The sequence below is a fragment of the Hemibagrus wyckioides genome, linkage group LG03 (assembly GCF_019097595.1).
Source record: "Hemibagrus wyckioides isolate EC202008001 linkage group LG03, SWU_Hwy_1.0, whole genome shotgun sequence".
Lineage (NCBI taxonomy): Eukaryota > Metazoa > Chordata > Actinopteri > Siluriformes > Bagridae > Hemibagrus > Hemibagrus wyckioides.
The window spans coordinates 18,925,973-18,953,558 of NC_080712.1; the positions used below are offsets into that span (position 1 = coordinate 18,925,973).

Sequence of the window (27,586 nt, forward strand, 5' to 3'; positions counted from 1 at the left end):
TGTAGGCTTTGGATCTCCTACTGTAGAGATAACAGCCGTTTTCATAGACCGTGTGGAGCAGTCCTGGTTTATCCATCCACACAAACTGCTCACAGACAATGGGCAAATTTAGATTACTTCCGCTTTTGTGTTCAGTGTGTAATTGGTGTTTTTATGTGAGCCAGCTTTCTGCAAATATTTGTAAGGGGACTCCATCATCATTCCTTTGTCGTTAGTGTTGTCTCACACAGAAATAGCATGCTGGGGAGAACAGCTCCCTTTCTGATGAGCGAATCCGAACACAAAAGATTCAGCTCATTGGAAGATCATTTTGCTGATAACAGCCTGAAGAGAGTACAATCCCATCTGTCTATCACAAAACACTCATTACTCAAAGCTAACCCTCTTTCTCATCCCCTTTTCTTGTATGTCTCACTCTGTTAGACTGTTGCATTTAGAAACCTCTTGTTTCCTGTGTTTGACATCTGCCCTTTCAGCACACCTGAGCCACTGTGTAAGCTGTACAAAGTGTAAAGCTACACTGACTATTATGTTCTTTTAAACAATAGAAAAACTCTCAAAAGCCTGAGTGACTTTTTGATAGGGGCTTTTTATGAAAGAACAGAAATGTCAGTCATTTCTCTGTGTCCTGGGTGCATGTGTTTATCTAGGTCACCATTTGACCCTATTTGGATGAGGGGAATATTTTGGACAATTCACTCTTTATGTTTGTCTGCCTGTTCCAGGAAGTCTCTGCTTTCCTTTATCTCAGCCATGTTTTCTGAATGTCCAGCTAACATGTGAAAAATGAGACACAGGGTTTTCTTTAACCATCAGCCATATCCAAAAGCACAGTTTTGAGCTCTTGGTAGGTTATACTGTGAATTATCTGTAGTATAATGAACATGTATCAATAAAGTCATGTATGTATCAATGTATCATGTATGTATCAAATCATGTATCAATAAAGTGTTAAAGTAACACTGTTCAAAATGTTTGAGCTGTGCACATGCTTAATGGAATAAGACACTTGTATAGGTAAATGTTAAATTTTCCATATCACAGTCATCATCCCTTGATACACTCTGGCCTTCTTTCTACTGGATTATTCTGCCACCACACATAGAATACTTTTTTTATAGTACAGTCAACAACCAGGTTTACAGAAATCAGGGGCATAAAAGCCAGTAAGGTAGTCAATGGTAATAATAGCCATAGAAGAAAAAGGCTCAGGAGGACCAAGCAGAGGAGCCAATTCTCTTTGTGAAATTGTGAAAAATGAGTTACTTTATATTAAAGACTCAAGTGATTATATATTATTTGGAATACTGGTTACTGGTCAGAAATAACTCTACTAATATAGTATTTGTGACTAGATTTAGTATATAGTATAGTTAAGCAGAAGTTTGTAGTCCAGTGCACAGGATCAGGAATGAATCTTCTGGATAGGAGTAGAAACCTCTGAGCAGGTGCAGAAATTCCTCTGGAAATAAAGCCCTAATGTCCATGGGGGTTTTCAGGATACAATCAACAACGTGAAGTACTCTAGATAGGAGCAGGAAATTGAAGTACTCTGGACAGGATCAGGAGTTTGTAGTCCTGTAGACAAGACCAGAGGCTTTTAGGAGCAGGAAATTTCAGTCCTCTGGACAGGAGCAGGAAGTTGACCAGGGGTTTGTAGTTCTCTAGACAAGAATAGAAGCTTTTAGTTCGCAGGAGATTGTATATTTCAGGATGGCAGAAGTAGAAGCTTTTAGACATGATGGCTTGTAGAGCTCAGGGGGTAAGAGTAGGATCAGTGTGCACTTATTTTCTGTAAGATTTAGTAATGCTGAAATGGACTTACCTTCTTTTGCCATCAGTGAGGAGCTGATTGGCTCTGTGGAATATTTATTATCCTGTGCTGCTATCCTCTGCCTTGTCTGGAGCTGTCTGTTCAGTAAGCAGTGAACAGGCTGAGCAGAATGAATCGTGCCAAGGCAGGTTCTCAAGTGATGTGTTTCCTCTCCCTTATGAATAACATTAACACAGGCTCAATCAGGGAGCATGCTGGGGCCTGAATTATGTCTCACTACACCTCTAACATCTTTATTTTCATTCTCAGCATCCATAGAATATCACAGTTTGTTTTAATGTTTTGTTTCGGGCTAAATGCTTTGCCAGGAATTGAATGAATGCAAATAATAATAATAATTCTAATGCACTCACAAAACTGATGTAGCTCAAGGTTCCAGTGATTAATTTTGCTAGGTTGTATAATGATCATGTAATCGCTAATTGAATGTAAATGGTATTGTTTTATTTTAAAAAAAGTTCAGGTGAAATTATTCAGTACACTGTTTTGTAGCATGTGCCTTCTGGCTTGTATTAACCGTAGACAAAATGTGTGGGTGTGCGGATGCTCTGCTGGAAACCTGCATGTTAATGTTAATCTGTGGAATAGAGCTCCTGTGGAATTCAGTAGCGAGATCTGTGGTTAAGAGCATGAATGCCGTGTGAATGTGTCTCCACACTGGCATATTCATTGCTAATTTTCACATTATACTGCACTTCTCTCTTTTCTCTCCATCCTTGCTCAGATCTCTTATCTGGGATCAGAGAGCTAGCATATCAATATGTTTAGGTGGGAGTTGATGTTAAGCTCAGTCAAGAAAAATAGTCTTATAGCAGATTCAACTTTGGTTCGAGCTCCACATATTATCAGGACAAAATAGATTTTCCTGGCGTGAAGTACAAAATTCCTTGCTTTTCAGGAATATTATCATTGTTCATCTAAATCATTTGCTGTAATTGGTTGACATTTTATGTGATTATTTTGGGAGAATGTATATGTAAAGCATTGAGAGTTATTAAAAATAGACTGTTATTAAACTGATGGTAGCCAATACCATCCTCATTGACCCAAAGCCTGCACAAGCCTTGATGCTGCTTCCATCTTTATATTATAGGAATGAAACTTAACTGAGGCTCATTTCATCCAGTGGCTCACAGGATAATTAGTCATCTTTGTACCTTGCTCTCATTACTGATATCTTGAGAGCAGCTCCCGGGAGTAACAGAGTGAGAGAATAAGCAGGGTAGAGTCCAAAAAAGCTCAGTATGATGTCATATATATTGCAGAATCAAGGAAGTCTTGAGTGTGGGAGCTTACTAGCTTGTACTCCTATTCTACCTGCTGCTTCTTATTATTCTGATCCTATAATTTCATCAACTGCTTACAGATTGATTTCAAAGGTATTTGCTTCATTCTGAGGTATTACCAATTTGTCTCTGTTTGCTGCCCAATTTTAAAGGAGAAATATTTGTTAAATCCCCAAATCATAAGCCACAAATCATAAAACAGGATGTGAATATGTGAAGTGTGACTATGTGAGATTAGTGCTACAAAGACTCATCAGATTGGCATCTAGAGTGCATGTTGATTTTTTTTTTTAAATATGTTTAATAGAACACATTTTGTTTCAAACAGGTTTAATATGACAGAAAGATGGTACTGCATGTAGCATTGATACCTCACAGTTCTAAGGTCCCTAGTTACTGAGTTTAAGTTACTGTCTGTGGAGTTTTGCTGGTTCTTCTCATATCTGGGTTCTCCAGGTACTCTTCCAAAAATATCAGGGTAGGTCGATTGGCTATAATAAATTGCCTCTAGGTGTGAATATGTGTATGCACAATGCCATGCGTTGGATGGGCTTACCATTCAGGGTGTATTCCCAGTGATCCTGGAATAGACTCCGGATCCTCACAGGGTCTCAGGATAAAGTGGTTACTGAAGATGGATGGATGAATGAACACGTTTAATATTGGATATCAGAAATTTTTTGTTGATTGTAATTGTGATTGTATATGCCAGCATGTAGTAGTTTTGCCTCTTTCTCCAGCCAACACTGTCATGGTGGTGATTTTATTAGATGCTCAGAAGTGCTTGAATAGTTGTAAATGTAAAGACAGTGAATGTTAAATGAAATGGTTTAGGGAACATATTTAGCTTATAATTGCTGATGACTGAGTATGCTTAATTACAAAATTATCTGTTACATTATTTCATGTGGTATATGGAAATAAACACGTTTTTGTACTTTTTCTACTGTCTGTGACAATATCACAAATCAATTGGAGCACAATGCTAGTGGAATTAGAACTGAGGACTACAAATAAATATCTCTTCTATTTCTGTATGTACCATAATTTAAAGACAGGGCCTAACCCTAACCCAGGGCACAGTCAAACAAGGTTAATGTACAGTACTACACTCTGATTGTGTTTTTAACTGCATTTTTGATTGATTTGTAGCATGAGGGATTCTTGAATGGTTTTCCAATACACTTCTAATTACATGCATTAGATGCATTCTACACTTGAAACAGAAACATGGACAAGCTGAAGGGTATTAGTATGGATAGCCAATATTGTAAATCTTCCAGTGAAGATTTACAAAGCTTCTAAAGCTGGCTTTGTTCTATTACTTGATCAGTGTGTCAGACTCTTCTGTTGTGTGGGGGGGATGTGGTAGCTTAGTGGTTAAGGCATTGGACTACTAATCCAATGAAAGGTTGTGAACATGAATCCCAAGTCCAACAACCTGCCACTGCTGGGCCCCTGAGCAAGTCCCTTAACCCCCAATTGCTCAGTCCCAAATGTAAGTTGCTCTGAATTAGGGAATTTGCCAAATACCAGAAATGTAAATATGCCTTAACAATGTCTTTACCTCTTTTGAGCAGTTTTAGTGTATTATATAAATATATAACACATATAAAGAAATTTCTTTCTTTCTTTCTTTCTTTCTTTCTTTCTTTCTTTCTTTCTTTCAGTTCTTGGCTTACAATTTTATTCGGTTTTACTTATATGATTTAAATGCATTCTACACTATGTTGAAACAAACATGTGGATAAACTAAAGGATATCAGTGTAGACAGGCAATATACTAAATCTCCATTGATTGACATAAAAGGTCATAATTTGCTGGTTATCCTTTGTCAGGAAGTCTAAATTGCAGACTGGACGAGAAGGCATTACAGCCTATGATTTAACATTTCAATCCATTTATCTGCATTACACCTCACACACTATGATCGCTTACACACAGTACAGTTTGCAGTAGTGTTAATGTCAGTAAGATATGTGATGGTATAGTGAGCAAAGAGCTGTGTATCTAATATTTAATCCTTCTTTTATTCTTCTGAGCATGCATCACTTGTTTAGAATTCCTTGTATGGGAAGGGTTTCTTTGTGTCACCTTGATTTATGCCCTTGAGCAGGGTTCTTGAATGTGTCAGTATTAAATGATAAAGCCTAATCACCGCCAGCAAAGCCTGATGAATAACTAATGTGCTGGGGCAGTGAGAGAAGTGTAGCAGGCTTTGTTCTCTTACTTTATCAGCGTCTTTGACTGCTTCATTTAAGCCTCATCCTGTTGGTTGTCTATCCGGACAAATATTCCCACAAGGAAACTCAGTGTTGCGGATCATATTTAGAGACTGCCATCAGAATTCAAACAGTCATCAATTTACGATTTGATCATAAATAATAAATGTGCTAGTTGCACCAAAGATTGTCTGATTATTTGTGGTATTTTAAAAATTCAGTAATCATGTCTGCATAAAGAGAGGTGTGTGTTCACATGCTACATAGAAAGCCAATGGGGGTAAGACATTTTTGATCGTTGTACATTTTCAGCATTGTGTGTAATTGTATATATTTCTCGATGCTAAAATATCTCAAACATTTTTCAAAACCAAGTACACACACTAACACATTTCACTACTTGCACTTTCAGCTGTTTTCTTCTGTTTTGTGAATACATTTATAGTTTACTCTAGAATTTCTGGTCCCCCCTAATAAAAAAGAGCAAATACTGTTGTCAAAAATAAACATCACACTCAATACATGTTGAAAGTCTTTCATTGTTTCAGTCTTGAAATGTTGCCAGAAGGTGATAAATGCAACTTCTGACACAATGAAGTGTATGTGAGTCCTATCTGCTCATATCTGTGTGGTTTGTTTATTAGCTCTAGTCTAGCTCTGATAATTTCTCACTCACAGCACTCAGGCTTTTGTTTAAACTGGATTATTTTTATCACTTCATCACCCAGCAGTCATAATATTCTAAGTTTCATCAACAGATAAATCCTTGTTCCAGTAACCCTACAGTAGTTAGTGCACTGTATGATACTTTTTATTTAATACTAACTTTTACCGATTTTAATTCAATTTGATTTAATTCTATTTGTATAATGCTTTTAACAATGGACCTTGTTTCAAATCAGCTTTACAGAACATAAGAAATATAGTACAAAAAGTTTATTTGTATTTAAAATTTGTCTTCTTATTTTAAATCAAGGATATAGTGAGTAAATATTTCTAAGTATTTCTGAATATTTTCTCCTTTTAATTCCCTTTTCCAATTCAATTCACAGCTCTAACCAACGTGAAGTTATGGGCCATCGACAGGCAATGCTTTCAGACCATCATGATGAGGACGGGTCTGATAAAACATGCAGAGTACATGGAGTTTCTCAAAAGGTTAGAAATTGTGTGTGTGTGTGTGAATAATAGTCCAAATATATCTAAGTATATGAATTCTGAACTGTTTGAATGTCTATAACTGTGTGTGTGTGTGTGTGTGTGTGTGTGTGTGTGTGTGTGTCTGTGTGTTAGTGTACATTGGCACTGCAGCTGTCATGCTAGTCTTCTGTGTGTCTATGAGGGAGTCTTCTCTGCATCCAGCCGAAAGCGCCTCCTTCCCTCTTTCTCTTCTCCTTTTCTTTTCATCTTTCATCTGAAGATCCTATTTGCATAATAGCACACTGAAAAGAAAGCATGGGAAATATTTTACATATTAAAGACAGAATGCTGCATGGATGCGTTTATAAGTGAAATGTTACATGAAAGAAATCTTCACTAGAAGATAGTTGCGTAATAGAACAGTTCTTTGGAAGCTTCACTGCTCCACTGGCACAAAGCCTTTGTGCATAAAGCGTTTTTTAGTCTCTATCTCTCAATGGCTCCTAATCCATCCTTCCTCTTCTCTATTTCTCACTCTCTGTCTCCCTAGAAATTTACAATGTCTGTAGGTTTGTAATCATTTTAATTAACACAATCCTGCCACAGTCACCATAATCTGCTTCTAAATCTAAACTAGATTTTTACAGTTACTTCTTCATTTACTTGTCTCTTATTAAGTTATTAACACAGCATTACGGTTTATTAGAGTTTATAGAGCTTCGGGACACATTATCATGTTTTTTAATGTTACTCAGTTTTCAGGAACCCCAAATTCATCTCAAAGCTTTGCAAAAGACAGTAGGATGTAAGCAGTGATGTCTCTAATAGAAGAGTCTACCTAGGCATTTGACCCTAAAGGGACCTGATGACAAAAATTTAAATGTAACCATTGATAATTCTTCTGTAAATGCTCTCTTTATGGAGAAGTGCCCTGGTTCATATAACATGAAAACCCGTATCTAACAGTGCATCTCATAGGTACTAAAGGACTGCTGCTTTGGACAGGCTATCTGTGGGCGGTCTGTGTGAATGCTTTTTTCGGTCACCAGCTGGCTCACTAGTGATAGCAGTTAATTGTAGATTAATGGTTTCGATAATAACATTGTGCTAAATTTTTTTAGATCACCATTAATTATTTCAGCAACAGACATTACTCATCAGATAAAAATGTTTCAAATTGCAATTAGGCAGCGATATCTAGGCATACATATTTGAGCCAGAAGACACAGAACAACAAATGTGGCTCTGAGAAGAAGCCTCAACAGAATACAATCTAGCAGGAAATCACAGAATAATAAGTAAGACCTCCCAAGTTAGACTAAGACAAGTCTCTAAAGTAAATACATGTTTGTCACCAGAAATAGGGGTTTCGATTTACAAGCCAAAGAGCTGAGATTAGGAATGGCTTGCTTCATACAATAATGTTAGCAAACTTGGTTGAAAATATACTTGAACATTAGATATATTGATACCCTTGCCACTAAGTAACAGACATTATCAGCACACCATCACCCATCATCAACAAAGAACTTAAAGTAATCTCATGTACTTTGTCAAGTCAAAGAAATTCTGTTGCTATTTAGCATTATAGAATTCAAACTCCGATCCACACACATCTATAATGTAAGGAATAACACATGATACAGTGCAGTTATGCAAAAATAATACATGTGTTTATATCCCAAACATTGCTTGTTTTGCTATAAGAGCATGGGCCAAAGTGTGTTTTTCCACTTATGCCACAGTTATTTATTTCATTATTAATTAATGAACAGGAAAATGAATGTTGTAACAGTAGTTAGATTAAATGTTGTGGAACGATCATGAAATAAGTCTGTTCCTATTATCACTTATAGCAGTAAAAATTCCCTCACCAGCCTCTCTTTTTCATTCTCTCGCATATGTAGTTTGCCATTTTGCAGAGAAAGCATAATATAATATAATATAATATAATATAATATAATATAATATAATATAATATAATATAATATAATATAATATAATATAATATAATATAATATAATATAATATAATATAATATATAAAGTGGTCATTTATGTTACAGATGGAACTACTGTCCAAGTCGAGCTGTTTACAAAAATAACACAGTTTCTGACTCGAGAATTTATCTGACAATTCTCCACATAACTACATGTACTGTGTATACATAATTGTTCATGTACACTACCAGTCAAAAGTCTGGACACATCTTCTAATTCCATGGTCTTTCCTGATGTTTATTTCTTTCTACATTGTAAAACAATGCTGAAGGCGGCCGGAATACACAATAATCTTGTTTGAACAGTTGATATTGAGATATGTCTGCTACTTGTGCTCTGTAAAGCCTTCATAACAGCTCTAATCTGAGGTGCTGTTAATTGGTGATTTCTGAGGCTGGTAACTCTAAATGAACTTCTCCTCTGCAGCAGAGGTAAGTTTTGGTCTTGCTTTACTGGGATGGTCTTCATGTGAGCCAGTTTCATCATGGTGCTTGATGGCTTTTGCAAATGCACTTGACAATACTGTTCTTGCAAGAACTATTCCAGAACACCTGACCTTTATGTCTTAAAATAACAACTGATTGTTTTTTGTTGTCATTACATATGGATTACTTAAGTCCATGTGTGTTATTTCATAGTTTTGAAATCTCCAGTATTGTTTTAGAATGTAGAAAATAAATCCCTAAACAAAAAACACTGAATTAAAAGGTGTGTCCAAACTTTTGACTGGTAGTGTATATACTAAAAATTGCAGTGTGTTCTCTTTTTTTTTTTTTTTGCTTCCAAATAATGTTAAATCGTTATGCACTGAAATAACAGAATGTGCTGAAACCACCATCCTGTATTATAGAATAACCTACAATATTTTTGTCATTTATAGTTATAATGAATGTTTTGGAAAGTCTGTGAAACATCCATTATAGCAGATAGTTTGTGATTTGCCCTGCAGCTGAATATTCAGAGTCACCATTTTGAACAGCACTGTGGAGGGATGTATAGACTATAAATTTAAGCAATATCACTAGTTATTATTTAGCAGGGTTTGGTCAGCATGTGTAATGTGTTCATTAATTAATAGTTTTCTACATGGTAAATGCCTAAAGCTTTAAATTGGGTACTTAGAGCCTTTACTTTCCAAATGACATGAATGTAATATAAAACTTTTGGGAGCTGCTGCTGGGAAAAAATGTTGCATTTTGGTCAAGTTTTAGATACTGTTTATCCATGTCTAATAATAATAATAAAATGACTGCAATGTTGACTTGAAATTAATGTTGTAAATCCTCTCTTTTGCAGTGTTCCCACATTCCATAGTCTTCCAGAAGAAATACTAAGCAAACTGGCTGATGTCCTTGAAGAGGTAAACATTTATTTAGCTAATCCTTCAGATCAGAGCTTCTTGAAAAGCACTTCAGGCATTCTTCAAACAATGTTCATATCCACACCAAAAAAAACCAAACAAAACAATCGGCAACTTCATTGAGCACCTTTTGCCTAAAGAGTATATGTTATATGCTAAACTATGATAATTTATTCCACTGTGTCTCAAGGCTTTTATGATTTGAACTGTCCATCTTCAGAAGGCCAAAAATAAACGCACCATCTGTCAGCTCAAGTTTAATCAAGTCATTGCAGTCTCACTCAAAACTACCAAAATGTTAAATTCTGGTGGACGTTGCCAGTGTTTGATCTTACATAATACAACATAACAACATATTTACATGCTTATTTATTGATTTTTAGTTTGGTACAGTATTGCTATGGAATGAAGAGAGCTGAGTGCGGAAGAAATTTATTTTATAGCAAGACACTTAAGGCTGTATTTTCTTGATCATAGCACACATAAAAACAAGACATAAGATTGTGGTGAGTAATTTAGTGGGAGAAATGACCAACTGTATTTCTGTATTTTCTATCTGTCACTAGAGTTTATATCAATATTTCAGTGGCAGTGTTGGTGCATTTTTATTTTAAATTTATTTTTACTTTGAACAGTCAATGGCGTCAAATACACAGATATTGTAACAGAGCTAATACAAAGCTTAATCAGTGAAACAGTAAAATAACCATCTTTAGTAGTTTGTTTCAACAACAAAACACAGTGTATCTATCAGTGAAACTGAAGATTCTGAAGTTACTAAATAGTAATTCTACCCATTTGCAATACAGTGCATGTTATGTGGAGGGAAATAAAACCCTGTATACCAGCTTTATCTACATACTCAGCTTCCCATCAGCTCCAACAGCAAAATCTCCCTCATACGTTTAGAGTTCCATATCATTTGGAGTGTGCAGGGTTATCGGATCTTATAGTCATTTCACGATAATTTTAAATCAGTTTAAGATCTCTTTTTAATTGTTGATCTAAATATGCAGCATTAAAGTAAGGTAAATGCTATCACTGTCTCAGCAACATTAATACTGCTGTTGTTCAGCTGGTCAGTCATGTTCATTTTTTAATTAATTTAAATGGATTTTTATAGAGTATTTGCAAATGCACATGTAACTGAAAGGCAGTAACACGCAACTATTTTTGTACCAACATACATCCAAAATCTGTGCAATGTGAGTTTATGACCACAAAAATAGCAACACAGTGCGCATTTGAAAAAAAAAATGGCTTGCATTCAACCAAAATTCTGGCATTCAGTAGCAAATGACACCCGTGCTGGCATGAAACTAGCGTCCACAGGCTGTTTAACAGCTGTTCCCTCAAAAAGGATCAAATACTGTATGCTAAAAATTCACAAACTCCAAATATCAATTAAAAATTCTCCGCTTCTGAATGTGATCCAATTCTTCTATTGTAACTTAGAACTGCCTGCAATCTCATTGTGTAGCCTGTGAGCAGCTGGTGAGAGATCTCAGTGAAAATATTTAGCTAGCATGCATTTAGCAGGCATTCTTATGGACATATCGGTTTTAATTCCGGCAGGTTTCATTCACTGCCTTCTTCAATTTAGTAGAAACTCTAATCACTAAGCTGTAATGGCCTGAGGGTGTGTGTGTGTGTATCTTTAATCCTAACTAATTTTATCAGAAGCTTTGACAACTTAAGCGTTGCACTCCAATTATTAATAATAAGTCTGAAGAAAGGATGTTTATTCACCGAAGAAAAAAAAAGTATTCTGAAAAGAAGTACATGTGAAAGTGAACTTAAGAATAGTCTTATACAGAAAATTTGCTCTACTTATTCAGTATATCATAAATGCTGGCATTGTGTAGGGGTGATTTTTAGGTAACCATTAAACTGTATGGTTTGAGGACAAGGTGTAGTGTGTGATGTGCTCTCTCAGGACAATCAGAGTTTGCATAATGTCTAGAAGAAGGATTGGAAGTAGAGAAGTAGAATAGCTTTGTGAAGTGAAGTTAATATACAGTAAGAGGTTTGAGGCTGGACTGATTTGAAAAGCCCTGGGCTGTAAGATCTGCAAACCTTTTCTTTAGATTAGCAAACATGTTATTGGATTATGCAAGTCTTGATGAATACACACATCTAATTAATAAACAAAGATATAAGGCAGAGGAAGTAACGTGCTGAAGAATACAGTAGATAAAGCGTGGCAGTGTAGCTGCTAAATGGTGTTCTTTGAAAGTGTGAATGTATGGCTGAGTCACCTCCTCTTGTCATTGCACAATTACTAAGAGAACCAAATGTCCTCTTGTCCTTTTCCTTCTCCCACTAATTCTGTGACTCAATCTGTAAAGCAATTGTTATGAATAGGCTAGGTAAAGAATAAAATACTATACAGTTAATAAAGAAATGTGACTTAAAATGTACATTTTATGCGCTAACTAGACGCTGGGAAATGCTCTTACAAGCATTCCTTCTTAATTTGCAATGACATGATCTGTTTCATTCTCTCAGTAGAGCTTTTCACACTGCACTTAACCCTGTTATTCTCATGCTTTTAACCCCAGGTAGAGATGCAATGTTAACCCCACATTACATGTAGTGTGAAACAATGTGGTGTTAGAAGGTTAGAAGCTTAGCAACAGACATCCAATCATAAATAATGGCACATGTCTCATATCACCTGCTTTGCAGTCACAGAAACGCTGCATGTTGTGTAAACAGTAGTTAAAAAGTTTTGTTTATTCTGTATTTTCTTTGCATTTTTTTCTGTTTTCTTGGCTTTGTGCATGCCAGGAGGCTTAATACAGCCAAGTTGGATTTAGATGGTGTCTTTTCACTCACTAATGCAAAATCATAGCCCTTATTTAAAACAATCGCATACTGTATTCACTCAATCATGGATCTTGACACCACAAATATGCAAATATAAACGTTAACCCATAGTTTAGGAATCTACATTGTGAAAGGTCAGATTCTGAATACCCAGGATTAGTGTATAACTTAACTGCTGTTATAGAGATTCTTTATATCCCATTTGATAGAGGTGAATCTTCCTCTTTTAGAAAGTGCAGACTCCAGCAGCAGTCATATGAAAATGAGGCTGTTAAACCAACCTCAGCTCATTGAAATCCACTTAAGAATGAAAGGAAATGAATAGCTGTAATTTCCCCTCATATCTTCACTGATCTCTCCGTTCTATCTCCACCCGTTTTTCATTTTCTGCCTATTATGTATGTCATGACATAGCGAAATCTGATTGGAATTGTTCATTAGTTGACCAACATGGAACCGCCCTAATTACACTCCAGATTATTGACAGTAAGCAAATTTAAAGCTCTAGATTTTGAGCATACAGAGCATACTGTTTAACAGCAGTAACATTTTCACTGCTTCAATTCACAACCAGACAGAACAGATCGTAAATAAGAAGCAAAACGGAGACAGAAAGTTTTCCTCTCATAAATCCAAGGATTTATTTTTAGATTTTTTTTGTTGGTGTTGATTTTTATGTATGTTTATTCTAAAACTGTTTTCTGGATGTCTGTGATTATACATTGTGACTATTATATATTTAAGTTTCCATGTTGTTTTAGTTATATATGATAATAGTCTATATTTATTCTCTCTATCTATCTATCTATCTATCTATCTATCTATCTATCTATCTATCTATCTATCTATCTATCTATCTATCTATCTATCTATCTATCTATCTATCTATCTATCTAAACCTGGGTGTAGCAGTGTTAGAAAGAAGGCAGCCATATTTTTAGTTTAGAATGCTGTCAGAATATCAGTATTTTGCCCCTATGAATTATTAATGTTTTGTTTTATACATATAGTTATTATTATTATTCTATATTCTATATTCTATTATTATTTTAGTTTATTTAGAAATATTAATGAACAGCAAATCTGCAGGCTAATTGCTAGAGCACAGCACACTCCTTGTCACTCTAATATTGATTCCAATATTCTATTCAATATTCAAGACATACATATAAAAATAAAAAAATCTAAAAAATTAATGGGATCCATTTGGGTTCCTAGTTGGGTCTATATGTGATTTCAGTGTGATATATAACAAAGCTTCTGAATTGTTGATGTGCTGTTTTAAACCAGGAAATAAACATCACATCTTGTGCTGATATTGAACTTTCTCAGTATATGTAAGCTTTAATTTAAAAAAATGAACTGTTTATAACTTTATGTTCCATGATATTTTAACCATTAATGATCAATACAGATTAAAATGTTTACAGTATGGTTTTCTCATCATATATTCTGCTATTTGTTCTAAATGTCTTTCTTTTTTTCAGATCTGTGAACTGATATGTATAATTTAAATTGTGGTGACTTAAAGGTCATATTCTAGGTCACATAGTGAGAATTTTGGCTTCAGTCAAATTGGGGGTATTGTTTCGTCTGTGCTGTCTGTGCAACATTACATCTCTCATTACATCTGTCTAGAGGACAGTGATGGCATGCAGAATAGCAGGAGGGCATGTGTCCAAAAAAAGTGCTTTCTCTCTTTGGCAACATGTCAGGGCTTAGAGTCTCAGTGATATGGTGTAGGAGGAATTAGGAATAGTGTTTCAGTGGATATTTAATTAATTAATTAATTTATTTATTTATTGGGGGGGATTCAAAACTGCATCACCAGAACAAACAACTCTGATCACTCCTCACATATTTACAAAGAGGCTGAAATGAGTTATGTTGTGGTATTCATGCAAATGGTATTCATTCCTTAAGTAGAAATGTCAACAAAGCCATGAATAGTTTTCAAAAAGTCCCTTTGCAGCACTAAAAATCTAACTTACATTACTACCTTGTTTTTATTTTTTATTACTTCTTTCTTTTCCTGTCCCTTCCTCTCATGTCTTATGCTCATTTCTGTGTTTGGTAATTAGACGCATTATGAAGAGGGAGATTATATAATCAGGCAGGGAGCCAGGGGAGACACCTTCTTCATCATTAGTAAAGGAAAGGTAAGTAACATTTTTAGCACAGCAGTGGTATGATGTTTTAATGTTAAAGTGCCCCAGAGCTCTTTTCTATTTTGCTATTTTGATCAGGGCTCTTTGGTAACCTGGCCCTGTGTTTTAGGTGACCGTGACCCGAGAGGACTCTGCCAGTCAGGATGCAGTGTACCTGCGCTCTTTGGGGAAGGGCGATTGGTTTGGAGAGAAAGCCTTGCAAGGGTAGGTAGTCCTCTTTATCCATCAGATAAGTCATCAAATGGATCAGGGCTGACCTCATGCAGCTGTAGCACACTGAGTTACTTCATAAACTGCTTCTATGACCTAAATCCAAATATATACAATAAGAGCTGTAGTGCTGTGCCACCTAGTGGTCTCTCTCTCTCTCTCTCTCTCTCTCTCTATCTCTCTCTTTGATTCCCAAAATGGACAAATAGTAGTTATGCCAAAACTTGCAACAAAATAGACACAAGAAATGAAAAGTTATTTAATATAATAGTCTCAAAAGTCTTAAACTCATTGTGGCAGGACTTCTCAAAGTTGGAATTTGAAAAGTTTTCATATCAACACCATATCAAAGCATGAAGCAACTGTCCCAATGAATGTTTTGCGTGATCGTTCTACAGCCAATACTTATGAGGCAATTTCACAGACTCAGACATGCTGCTAACACAAAGAGGAAGTCAAGTGTCTTCCATGCCATCCATAATAATTAGATTTAAGCAACAATCTGCTTTTATGAACTCTTGGAGCACAGACTACAAAACAGATATTCATCCATTAAAGAATTGGAAGATTAGTACTACTAATAATACTAATAATACTAAAACAATCCATGAACAGTGTGACAGTATTTTGAGGAAGAATTTATGCTTTTTGGAAGGAAAAATGGCTTTTTGATATGTATGGGTTTATATTATTTTGTCATGTCTTCACAGTTTTCTGTTTATTTTACTATTTTCTATGTAGAACTCTGATATCTCAATCTGTTATATATCATAAGTGTATGATTATGTGTACATACATTTCCATTTACAGCGCTTGTGTCACCCTGATGTATGTGTGGGTGAACCCTATCTACTGCACTGCAAACAGTGACATCTTTGCAAGTGGAAATACCAATAAACCAAATACAAGCTTATTTGACCTTTTTCTAGATATTTTCTGCTAATTCCAAGCTTAGCTTAGCTTCAAGATTTCAAGATAATTTTACCATTTATTTCTAGAAATAAGCAGTTATCTGCCAATAGAATATGAAAACCTAAAGGTGGAAATGAGTAAAAAATACTGGTTTGGTAATCTCAAATTTGGTTTATTGTAATCTTATTTTATTTTTAAAAATAACTAGATACATTTGACTATATTTAAGAAATTTTCTCTTAGCAAAGGTGCCATTTTTATGCAGTGTGGTGCGTGTGTGTGTTGTCACATCATACATCATCACATCAAGCAGCTCTCTGTTATCAGCCCTTATCAGCCCTTTCCTCTCCATCGCTTTCTCTTTAAAATTCTACATAGACAGAATGAATGATGACTGTATTAATCTCAAATCCAGACGCCGCTGTTTCAGAAAATTTTTATCAGATAGTTAGCAGGTATGCACTTGTCTTATCCTTTCAGTCAAGCCGATTTAAGTAGCGCTTGAAACCTTTTTTCCGTTCCGTTTTTGTGTTATAGATTGATAATATTTGTAAAAAAAAAAAAACATCCTACTGTTTTGCTGAGAAAAACGGTTCAGAACTCCAAATAAAATAAAAATCCCCTACTGGCTGAGATCAAATCTACTAGAATAGTACATGCAAGGCCAGCTGTTTTATCCCAAAGCGCTGTGCTCAGTAATGACATCCAGCACCTGCATGCCTCTTCTAATCATTTGCAGTAATTTGTTGCTGTTATTATAGCACTAAGTTCTAGCTTATGAGAAATGATGTGGTATTTTCTTGCCTAGAGCAGAGGATTTGAGGTTTTATCCTGGGTGTATAAGATGAATGAGTGGAATACACAAAATCAGTGCTCATGAATATGAACAATTCTCCTTCTACCTCCTTCATCCCTCTGCAATCCCCTTAAGAGCTACAGCTTCTATTCGAGTGCAAGCTCTGCACACACTATTGCAGGAGGCTACGGTGTATTCTCGGCTGCGTCATGGACTGTCGCAATCAATTTCTGAAACGATCGCCTTGTTTATGTCTGGGCTGAACTTCCAGTAAGCAATCTGATCTGAGAGGGCCTGGTGTACACAGTGTACAATTTGTGTGTGAGGGCTCCAGGTATCCCGATTGTCCAATGTATGCCAGGGTAGACTATGTGTGAATGTGTGTGACTATTTCGAACAGGAACGAGAGTTTGGCACAGAAGGCCAATTTTTGCAGTGCGCGTATCATGTTTTGAGATGGGTCTTTATGCACTACAAGTAGGGCATTTCTGTCCACTTAACGTCACTTATAAAGCCTCTTACAGAGAGCACTCAGGCCATAATTACACTCATCAACCCTGGTGCTCACACTCACTCTCTGGCTCTATGATTGCACTTTAAAATAGTGACAGAATCTCTCCTGTGCTTTTCTGCTGTCTGTTCTGTGCTGTGATGTGGAGCAGCTGTGACCTTCTCTGGGTGTGTTTGTGTATTTGTGTTGTGGGGGATTTAAGGTTGTGCAGTGGAGAATTGTCACCTCTGTCTGAGACTTTGGGATTGGAGCATGTGTGTATGTACTCTGTTTACATTAACATCTACTCTTCTTTCTTGTCAGCGAAGCTGTCGGGAGGTGTGTGTGTGTGTGTGAGCTTTGTCCAGGGTTGAATGGTGCTTGCTTGGGTAGCAGTGGGGTTTGGTGGAGCATAATTGAGAGTAATTGTTTTTGAGAGTGTTGTAAATCTAAAAAGAGTTGTAAAAAAAAAAAAACAGCGTGTGAATGTTATGGATGCAGTGCACTCAGTCTCGGATTCTGACTCGTGCGATTGGAGTGACGATTCCTCAGAATTCAACGAGCCAGAAGAGGTTAACGATGGCGTACAGAGAGTTTCTGAGTAATAGCTAATGTTTATAGAAATAACCTTCTTGAGTTTCCTAATTGAAATTTCAGTTTTAATTGATTTCTGTATTCTATAATGCTAATGGACAACTCAGTTCCGCATTATTAGTATTTATTATGATAAATTATTATTATTAAACCTCATATTGTATATAGAGCATGGCTGAAGTTATTTCTGTAAAGTAAAACTTCCCGTTTCTTGTTAAACTGACTGTCGAGCTACATTGATCCAGCTGTTAAGCATGCTACCCTGAGTCTAATTTGAATTAGGTAGCGCTGATCATTTTCTGTGTTGCAGAATTTTTTACTTACGTCTCCTTGTTTTTGCACAGAGAGGACATCAGGACAGCCAGCGTGATTGCTGCAGAGACTGTTACCTGCCTTGTAATTGACAGAGAGTGAGTATTACTCATTATATCCTTCATTATGCTTTGTTATACTGTTATACCTATGGAATAGTCAGCTTAAGAATTGTTCACATGTTTTATAAAATAAAAACAAATGAGTAATTCATGCACTGATTGACCTTAAAAATAGCTTAAGCATAAAGCATGATTTCTTTTTAAATTTTAGATTATTTTGGGAAGAAAATCTCATTTCAGAATTAGCAGCACCTTAAAGATTATTCAATATGTTTCCAGGGCTAGACTTGACTCTGTGTGTACGTGATTCTTTAGCGCTGTGATTTTCTCAGAAAAGTATTTTTGTTAAGCGATTAGGAGAATTCGTTTAGGATTTTTAGTTATAGGAGGGGTAGCAAGTGTCTCCAGTCATTTAATTTTTGTTAAATTAACTCTATCTATCTATCTATCTATCTATCTATCTATCTATCTATCTATCTATCTATCTATCTATCTATCTATCTATCTATCTATTTTATTTTATTTTATTTTATTTTATTTTATTTTATTTTATTTTATTTTATTTTATTTTATTTTAATTTGTGATTGTGGTTTGTAATGTTTATTTCATACAGTCAATTTGTCTGTTCACTTAAAGGCTGTTAATAATTCTGGAGTCAGCTGGGGGAGATTATTATAATTATTATTATTATTATTATTATTATTATTATTATTATTATTATTATTATTTAAAATACAACATGGGTATCATTCTGAAATAATATAATAAAAATAATTCTGGACAGAATTGACTTTGTGAAGTTGTCTGATTTAGTTGCGTATTGCATATAAAGCTGTAGTGGTGTGTCTTAGCTGATATTTTTGCCTGTTTACTGCGAGTTTGTGTGAATGCTTTATTCATTCAGTGTCTGTGTCAGTTTCTCTATTCAAAGGTGGGTTTGTCTGAATAAATGTAGCTCATGCTGAATAGCTGAAGTGCTGTGTGTCAGTGATCTGTGCAGACAGGTTGTCTCCTTGGCAATGCGCTCATTCTGCTCTTTATGGGCTGATACAACTTAACAGGCCTTCATCCATCAGCACTCTGCTGTGTGCAGTTCTGTTACACAGAGGGAGAAGAAATCAAATTTTATAACTTAAGACTTTTATGCTACATAAATATTTAAGTGAAAACTAAATTGTAATAAATTGTCAGTTAAATGCTAGATTTTAGAGATGTTAGGATATTATTAAAGTGTTATTCATTTATTCATCACCAGTAACCACTTTAACCTGGTTAATTATTAATTGTTATTAATTTAATTTTCTTTGCTTTTTGATAATCAAATCTGTTTTGACCACATCACTGTCTGGATAATACAAGCTACACTATGTATAGGAGGTCGTAGCTCAAGTGGTTAAGGCTCTGGGTCGTTGACCAGAAGATTGGGGTGCCACCGTTAGGCCTTTGAGCAAGGCCCCCAACCCACCCTGCTCCAGGGGCAGTGCATCATGGCTGACCCCAACCCCCATGGATAGGATATGCAAAGAAAGAATTTCACTGTGCAGTAATGTATATGTGACAAAAAAAGACAACTCTTAAAAAAAAAAAATAGCCAGTAGGTTTGGAGACACCTGATCATCACACCCATCTGTGGTTCATCCTCAAACTGATCGGAAGCACACAGTTGCATAAAATGTGTTTGAATGCTGTAGCATTACAATTTCCCTTTAGTGGAACTAAAAGGCTCAAGCCTGTTTCAGCATGACAGCACAAAGTCCATGAAGAAATGGTTTGCTAAGGTTGGTGTGGAAGAACTCAAGCTGCCTGCACACAGTCCTGACCTCATCCTTACTGGGATGAACTGGAACACAGACCCCCTCATCCTACATCAATGCCTGACCTCACTAATTCTCTTGTGGCTGAATGAGCACAAATCCCCACAGCCATGCTCCAACATATTGTAGAAAGCCTTCCTAGAAGAGAGGCGTTTATTATAACAGCAAAGGGAGAATAAATCTGGAATAGGATGTTCAACAAGCACATATAAGTCTTATAGTCAGGGGTACACAAACCTTTAGCCATACAGTGTATTTAATTTACAGGCTGCTGAGCTAGCATACACAGATACACTCGCATACACACATAGATACGGAACTATTTAAATGAACCAAAGTTAGCTGTAGAACAGTAAGTTTTAAAACTAGATATTGTATATGGCACATCAATAGACAATTTCCTATAATGGAGTGTTTTGCTATTTGCTGTATCACCATGAAACATAGACTTTAAATTACAGTGTCATAAAAAGTATTAAATGCAATTTAAGGACACTATTAAATTAAGTTCAGAATAATATAATGGTGCTGTCTTCTTTTTAGTGCATTCTTGTAAAGCATTTCCCTCTTTGGGGAAGAAAATGTGTAGGGGTTTAGGAAGAGGGAGAGAGAATTTAAATATTTATGTGAATTGATTAAAGTGCAGTGACAAAGCTGCCATTTTTGGTATAAACACGTCAACAGAAGCTCATCCCCAACATTACTACCATTTCTTCCTGTGATATTCATCAGCCAGGACACACACACACACACACACACACAACATTACTACCATTTCTCCCTGTGATATTCCACAACCAGGACACACACATTCATGCACACACACACACACATACACATTTGCGCACACACAGCATTACTACTATTTCCCACTGTGATATTTACACGCAAGCACACACACACACAGTATACAGTATTCCCTCTCCGTTGCTTTCTCTGATCTCACTGCTAAAATTGCAGAGGAACTTTCATCATTATTGCTAATATTTACAGCAGCAGAGGTCATGTATAATTGAATATTCTACTTCTCAGAGCAACAGGAAACACTTATTTTAATTAGGTCAGTCTTTCAAATGTAATTTTTTTTTTCTTTGCACCTTTAAGGGCAGTTTACTTTTTAGATGCTGTCAGTAAAACCTTGTGATCCTCCATTAACTTTTACTTTTTTCATTCTACAAAACTGTCATCTTATATTCTTGTTTACATAAGGAGTCATTTTTCACTTTTCTGAAAAGCATTTCAACCTTATCGTCTTGTGTTTTAGATCTTATAAGCACCTTATTGGAGGTTTGGAGGATTTGTCCAGCAAAGGATCAGAAGACGCTGAGGCCAAAGCAAAGTAAGCCTGTCTCTTAAGCTCTTATCTTATAAGTATTATTAGTTTTGCTAGTATTAATAGGTCTCCAGTGTTGGCTCCTGCACAGAACATCCTTCCAGTGCCATTACAGGAATTGTGCTATATAAGAAGTGCTATATAAGAACAGCTATTCTGCTGCGTCTGAGCGAGAGACAAAAGGTCAGCATCCGCACAGCTGTGTTGCAGCCATCTACCACTGACACATTGTTTTTAATGAACAGTAACATGAGAGGAGAGTTCGAGACAGTGACCTCTCAGGCAGTTTGAGGTGATGTGAAACCAAAGAACTGCAAATGCTAGAGTAATGTGAACTCTCAGAAACATCATCAGCCAGCACACACACACACACACACACAAAGAGAAATTATTGTCCCTACAGTAATTACTCAGTCGAACCTTGTCTCAGCTCCTTCACTGTCTGCAGAACTTCCTTCTGTTAGATCAAAGCAGCAGTAGAAACTTTCCGCTTTCTCTTTCCTCATCTGCATTGTAAATTAGCCGAGCTGCTACATTAATGATGATTATATCCGAAATATTTTTCTTGTCAAGATTATAACACTCATTTCATTTTTTTGTCTAGCTTTGAGAATCATTCACTAACAATTTATCATGTTTTCTTTGCATTAATCTGACACCATATTCCATCCTAGAGATAAAATCCATTTTTTTAAACCCTAAAGCAATCATTCTTCCAGAAAGCAATAAATTTACAAGTAATGAAGGCAGAATAATTTCATTTCTAAAATGGCCCATTATTGTATCAGCTACGTTGGAGTGTACATACTTAATTAAATGAGCAAAGTTTTTTTTTCTTTTTTTTTCTTTTTTTTTTTCCAACAGCTGACATCCAGCTGCACTGATAGACCACTGATCTGGTCTCCAGGGGCCAAAAAGCTCTAGCTGGGCAGCTATGATACAGCAGAAAGCCTAAAGCCTGGGCCATTAGGGAGCACTTTCAGTCGTGCTCTCAGATATAGAAGCCAATAATACCAGCACTCGGTCCTGTGAGAGGGATCAAAACTCCTTAACAGTTCATCTACCGGAAACACATACCCAGAGGCATTACATCATACACCATGAGCTCATAAGAGCTCCTTAGACACATGCATACATTTATTTCAATCCTCATTCTTTCAGATTTTATCCAAATGTGCATATATATATATATATATATATATATATATATATATATATATATATATATATATATATATACATACACACTATATTGCCAAAAGTATTCGCTCACCCATCCAAATAATCAGAATCAGGTGTACCAATCACTTCCATGGCCACAGGTGTATAAAATCAAGCACCTAAGCATGCAGACTGTTTTTACAAACATTTGTGAAAGAATGGGTCGCTCTCAGGAGCTCAGTGAATTCCAGCGTGGAACTGTGATAGGATGCCACCTGTGCAACAAATCCAGTCGTGAAATTTCCTCGCTCCTAAATATTCCACAGTCAACTGTCAGCTGTATTATAAGAACGTGGAAGTGTTTGGGAACGACAGCAACTCAGTAACGAAGTGGTAGGCCACGTAAACTGACGGAGCGCATAGTGCGAAGAGGTCGCCAACTTTCTGCAGAGTCAATCGCTACAGACCTCCAAACTTCATGTGGCCTTCAGATTAGCTCAAGAACAGTGTGCAGAGAGCTTGCTAGAATGGGTTTCCATGGCCGAGCAGCTGCATCCAAGCCATACATCACCAAGTGCAATGCAAAGCATCAGATGCAGTGGTGTAAAGCATGCCGCCACTGGACTCTAGAGCAGTGGAGATGCGTTCTCTGGAGTGACGAATCGCGCTTCTCCATCTGGCAATCTGATGGACGAGTCTGGGTTTGGCGGTTGCCAGGAGAACGATACATGTCTGACTGCATTGTGCCAAGTGTAAAGTTTGGTGGAGGGGGGATTATGGTGTGGGGTTGTTTTTCAGGAGCTGGGCTTGGCCCCTTAGTTCCTGTGAAAGGAACTCCGAATGCTTCAGCATACCAAGACATTTTGGACAATTCCATGCTCCCAACTTTGTGGGAACAGTTTGGAGATGACCCCTTCCTCTTCCAACATGACTGTGCACCAGTGCACAAAGCAAGGTCCATAAAGACATGGATGACAGAGTCTGGTGTGGATGAACTTGACTGGCCTGCACAGAGTCCTGACCTCAACCCGATAGAACACCTTTGGGATGAATTAGAGCGGAGACTGAGAGCCAGGCCTTCTCGTCCAACATCAGTGTGTGACCTCACAAATGCGCTTCTGGAAGAATGGTCAAAAATTCCCATAAACACACTCCTAAACCTTGTGGACAGCCTTCCCAGAAGAGTTGAAGCTGTTATAGCTGCAAAGGGTGGACCAACGTCATATTGAACCCTATGGATTAGGAATGGGATGTCACTTAAGTTCATATGTGAGTCAAGGCAGGTGAGCGAATACTTTTGGCAATATAGTATATATATATATATATATATATATATATATATATATATATATATATATACATATATATATATGATAGAGAGAGAGAGAAAGAAAGAGACAGCTTTGGAAAAAAATTAGAAACCACTGCCCAGTCTCCAGATTTGAACCCTATTGAAAACCTCTGGAATGTCATCAAGAGGAAGATGGATGGTCACAAACCATCAAGCAAAGCTGAGCTGTTTGCTTTTTTGCAAAACGAGTGGTATAACGTTCCCCAACAGCAATGTGAAAAACTGGTGGAGAGCATGGAGCCATAACACATGCAAATCAGGGTTATTCCACCAAATACTGATTTCTTCATGTTATTTAGCCAAAGCATTAACACAATTTGTTTACAAATTATTTGCATTTTGTTTTATTTGAGTTATTAAAGCTCTGCAAATACTGCATGATCTTGGGTTATTTTGATGTGTTGTCATTTCCTTTAAATACACACTCAAAATAACAATAGTTATATTTTGAATTTAGGAGAAATATTGTCAGCAGTTCACAAAAAATGAAACAAAACTGTTCATCTCACCAATACATGAACCTGTAAGAAAAAAACATAAGAAACTGATTATTTTGCAGTGGTCTCTTATTTTTTTCCAGAGTTGTATATATATGTTAGTCCTTTTATCATGTAGCAGAGAACAGGTACAATTTGAAGTTTCAACAAGGGTTTAAATTACACTCCACAAACTTTATATTTTCCACATAACGTCATGCTTCTTTAATCAAGCACAGGTTTCTGTATATCATCAGCGAGTTCTGTACATTTTCACTGAAACCCAAAAAGGGCTTGTGTTACAGCTGTTTCAGCAAAGCGCATGGGTCAGTTGTATTACTACTGTATCTTTAAATGTACATTAGGAAAAAAATCTAATTAAACCATCATAAAATTCTTAGATGTCCATTATGACTATATTGGGGAGAACATGCGGGAAAAAATACTTACATTTTCATTTCATACTTACCTGACGTTTATGTATTTATTTATTCATTCATTTATTATTTTATTATTTGTTTGTTTGTTTAACAAATATTTTTACTGATATTTTTTTCTTAAAAGGAGGAGTGATGAATGTCTACCTGGATGTAATTAGATAAGTTTGCACATGTGTGTTTAAAGAACACAAGCGTGTTACACCTGTGCCGGATCTCCCCTATAATCATGTATCATTTAAGCCTACAATAAATAATTTCTAGAAAATTAAATACTGCATGATATCATGACATATACATTCATACAATGATTTTATCCCTGTAGCTGTCATTATAATAGCCCTTTATTTTATTCCCCATGCTAACATATGTACAATATATATGGCCCATACCATACCCATACCATTAAGCTGTTGAGAGACTCTTCCAAATTATTTATGTTTTATCCATTCGGGAAGAGTTTCATATGGGTGTGCGGGGCTGGGGAACACAATATGGCGAATAAAGGCAGTGAAAAAGTTTTCCAAGTCTAGTTGGTAGCATCTGTTGGCAAAATCTCAGAGGAATCTAACCAGATGAGCCTAATGATCACAGGGCAGAAAACGCTAGGTAATTTGTTTATAAATTTTCTCAGCGAAGGAGGTAAAAGAACAATCACATAATGAATGGCTTAATAGGTCTTAAGTAAGAAATAAATTTCTGTTGCGCAAAATTGTTATTCAGAGTGTCAAATTGTCAAACAGTGTGTGTTTCAAACATCAAACCAAAAAGTCAGGTCAGTGTCTCCACCATGTGGTGAAATAAAATTTCACACCTTTAAGATCAAAAAAAAAAAAAGTTGTACCCAAACATCAAGGACATGGCACCTATCTTGCTCAAGAGTTACATAAACAAAATGTGTTCCTCACTAAAGGCCACAGAACACTGCATTGAATATGGAGATTATGAGGTTTAGAGCCCTAGCTTATGTGCTATTTATGCACTGTTCCCGACATCTGTGCATGATAAGCATTATCCCATCGTCATGGTGCCAATCACAGGCACTTATTGAATAGAGATATCTTGTGCTATCACATATCACCATGTAGCTAAGCTCTCTCTGAATATGCACAGAGCCGCAGGCTAACATTGCACAAATACTTCAGCGTATTACATAGGTAAAATAACATTTAGTTTGTATCTTGTTTTCACTTTTCAGATTCTTCAAATTATATAATACCATTATTATTATTATTATTACATTGTCTTCAAGACAGAAGAGTTTGAAGAATCTGAAAAGTGAAAACAAGATACAAACTAAATGTTATATATATATAATATTTATATAAATATATAAAATAGTATATCATAATAATCTGTTTTTATTGTTAATTCAGAAAATCTAAAAGTACTTTCAAAGCAAGATTAAAAAGTATTTCTAATAAAGTGCATAAAATCAGTGTAAATCCCTAATGAATTAACTACAACTATATGAAAAGGATCATCACAAAAAGTATATTTAACAAGAAAAAAGTCCCAAGAACCATGAAGTATGCTGTTAATCTTGAGCTGGCACTCCTAATTCCAGAGTTTTGGGGCAATATTCCACTGAATGACTTCTGACTAATCCTTGGGATTAACAACAGCCCTGTGGTTGGGCTGGGCTGTGTACCATGCACCATCCCAGATTTTTTTATTTTCCCTCAGCATTGAGAGCTGTCTGCCATCTGCAGGCCGAGCTGTGAGCTCTGTGCTACTCCTGGAGCTCAGGCCATCCTCCAGTATGCCAAACTTATATTTATGTCTGATGCAGAGTACCCTTTATCCCTTACAAGACAGGCATCTAGTCAGACTAATAATTGAAATTAGTATGAGCAGATGATTAAACTATATTCATAGGACATTTTGTGTGTGTGTGTGTGTTTGATAGTGGTGGTGCTGGGTGCAGGTTTTTAGACCTTGATGAGGACTAATGTCCCTACAAAAATAGGAATATCTTAAAATAGAAATAAGTTATTCACAAGAAAAAGGTCAGGGCGAGCTTCAGGTGTAGGCAGAGTATTAATTAGCTGCATTATTAATGATGTCTATGTAAGGTCCTCACAGGGATTGTGTGTGTGTGTGTGTGTATCGGGGTCCTTGGCAGTGTACTTGGAAAATAATGACCTCTGTTTGACACCAGGCAGCCAAACACAGCCATGAATGTGTTATTACTCACATGCTCACGTGACTGCCGTTTTAAAAAGACCCAGCTGGAGGATCTGCCATCTCTCTCTCTCTCACTCTCTCTCTCTCTCACTCTCTCTCTCTCTCTCTCTCTCTCTCTCTCTGCTTATAGGATGTCACTGGCTGAAAGCAATAAGTCAAAGATTGCAATCAGGCACAAAGAATAATCACAGTATTCCAGGAAAATCTTGATATGTTCTGAAACTTTTGGAAATGAAAGGATTTGGTTAATGTGTATTTTAGCCATTTTCCCTATAAGTAAAGGAATGTACTGAGAATTTCTTCGACCATTCTTAAAGGTTAAATGCTCATGGCTGAGTATGATTGATGATTAAGGGTGATTTCTCAGTCTATTTTCAGGCTATTACTTCTCATAAAATTTGATAGAAACCGGGTTGGTCAGAGTGGATCGGCCTTCGTCTGATAACATAAACGATATGAGTAAACAATATCATGTCAGTATAAAATTTCTCCTAATTTAGAGTCTAAAAGAACATGTAGTGTAAACACTCTTTATAGCATCAAGCAGGTTGTCTTACTAAAAATACACAGACTAAATGGATACCATGTCAGTGAAAGCATCCCTGTCAGC

General features: G+C 36.2%; 1 protein-coding gene across 2 annotated transcripts in view; it reads left to right on the top strand.

The window, feature by feature from the left end:
- prkg1a (protein kinase cGMP-dependent 1a) overlaps positions 1–27,586 on the top strand; it is a 67,068-nt gene that overhangs the window by 30,675 nt on the left and 8,807 nt on the right. For both annotated transcript variants that reach the window (XM_058386463.1, XM_058386461.1), the window contains exons 4-9: positions 6,396–6,501; positions 9,780–9,843; positions 14,754–14,831; positions 14,950–15,044; positions 18,187–18,252; positions 21,296–21,370. In XM_058386463.1, coding sequence (XP_058242446.1) covers positions 6,396–6,501; positions 9,780–9,843; positions 14,754–14,831; positions 14,950–15,044; positions 18,187–18,252; positions 21,296–21,370 — 484 coding nt within the window. The remainder of the gene's footprint in view (positions 1–6,395; positions 6,502–9,779; positions 9,844–14,753; positions 14,832–14,949; positions 15,045–18,186; positions 18,253–21,295; positions 21,371–27,586) is intronic.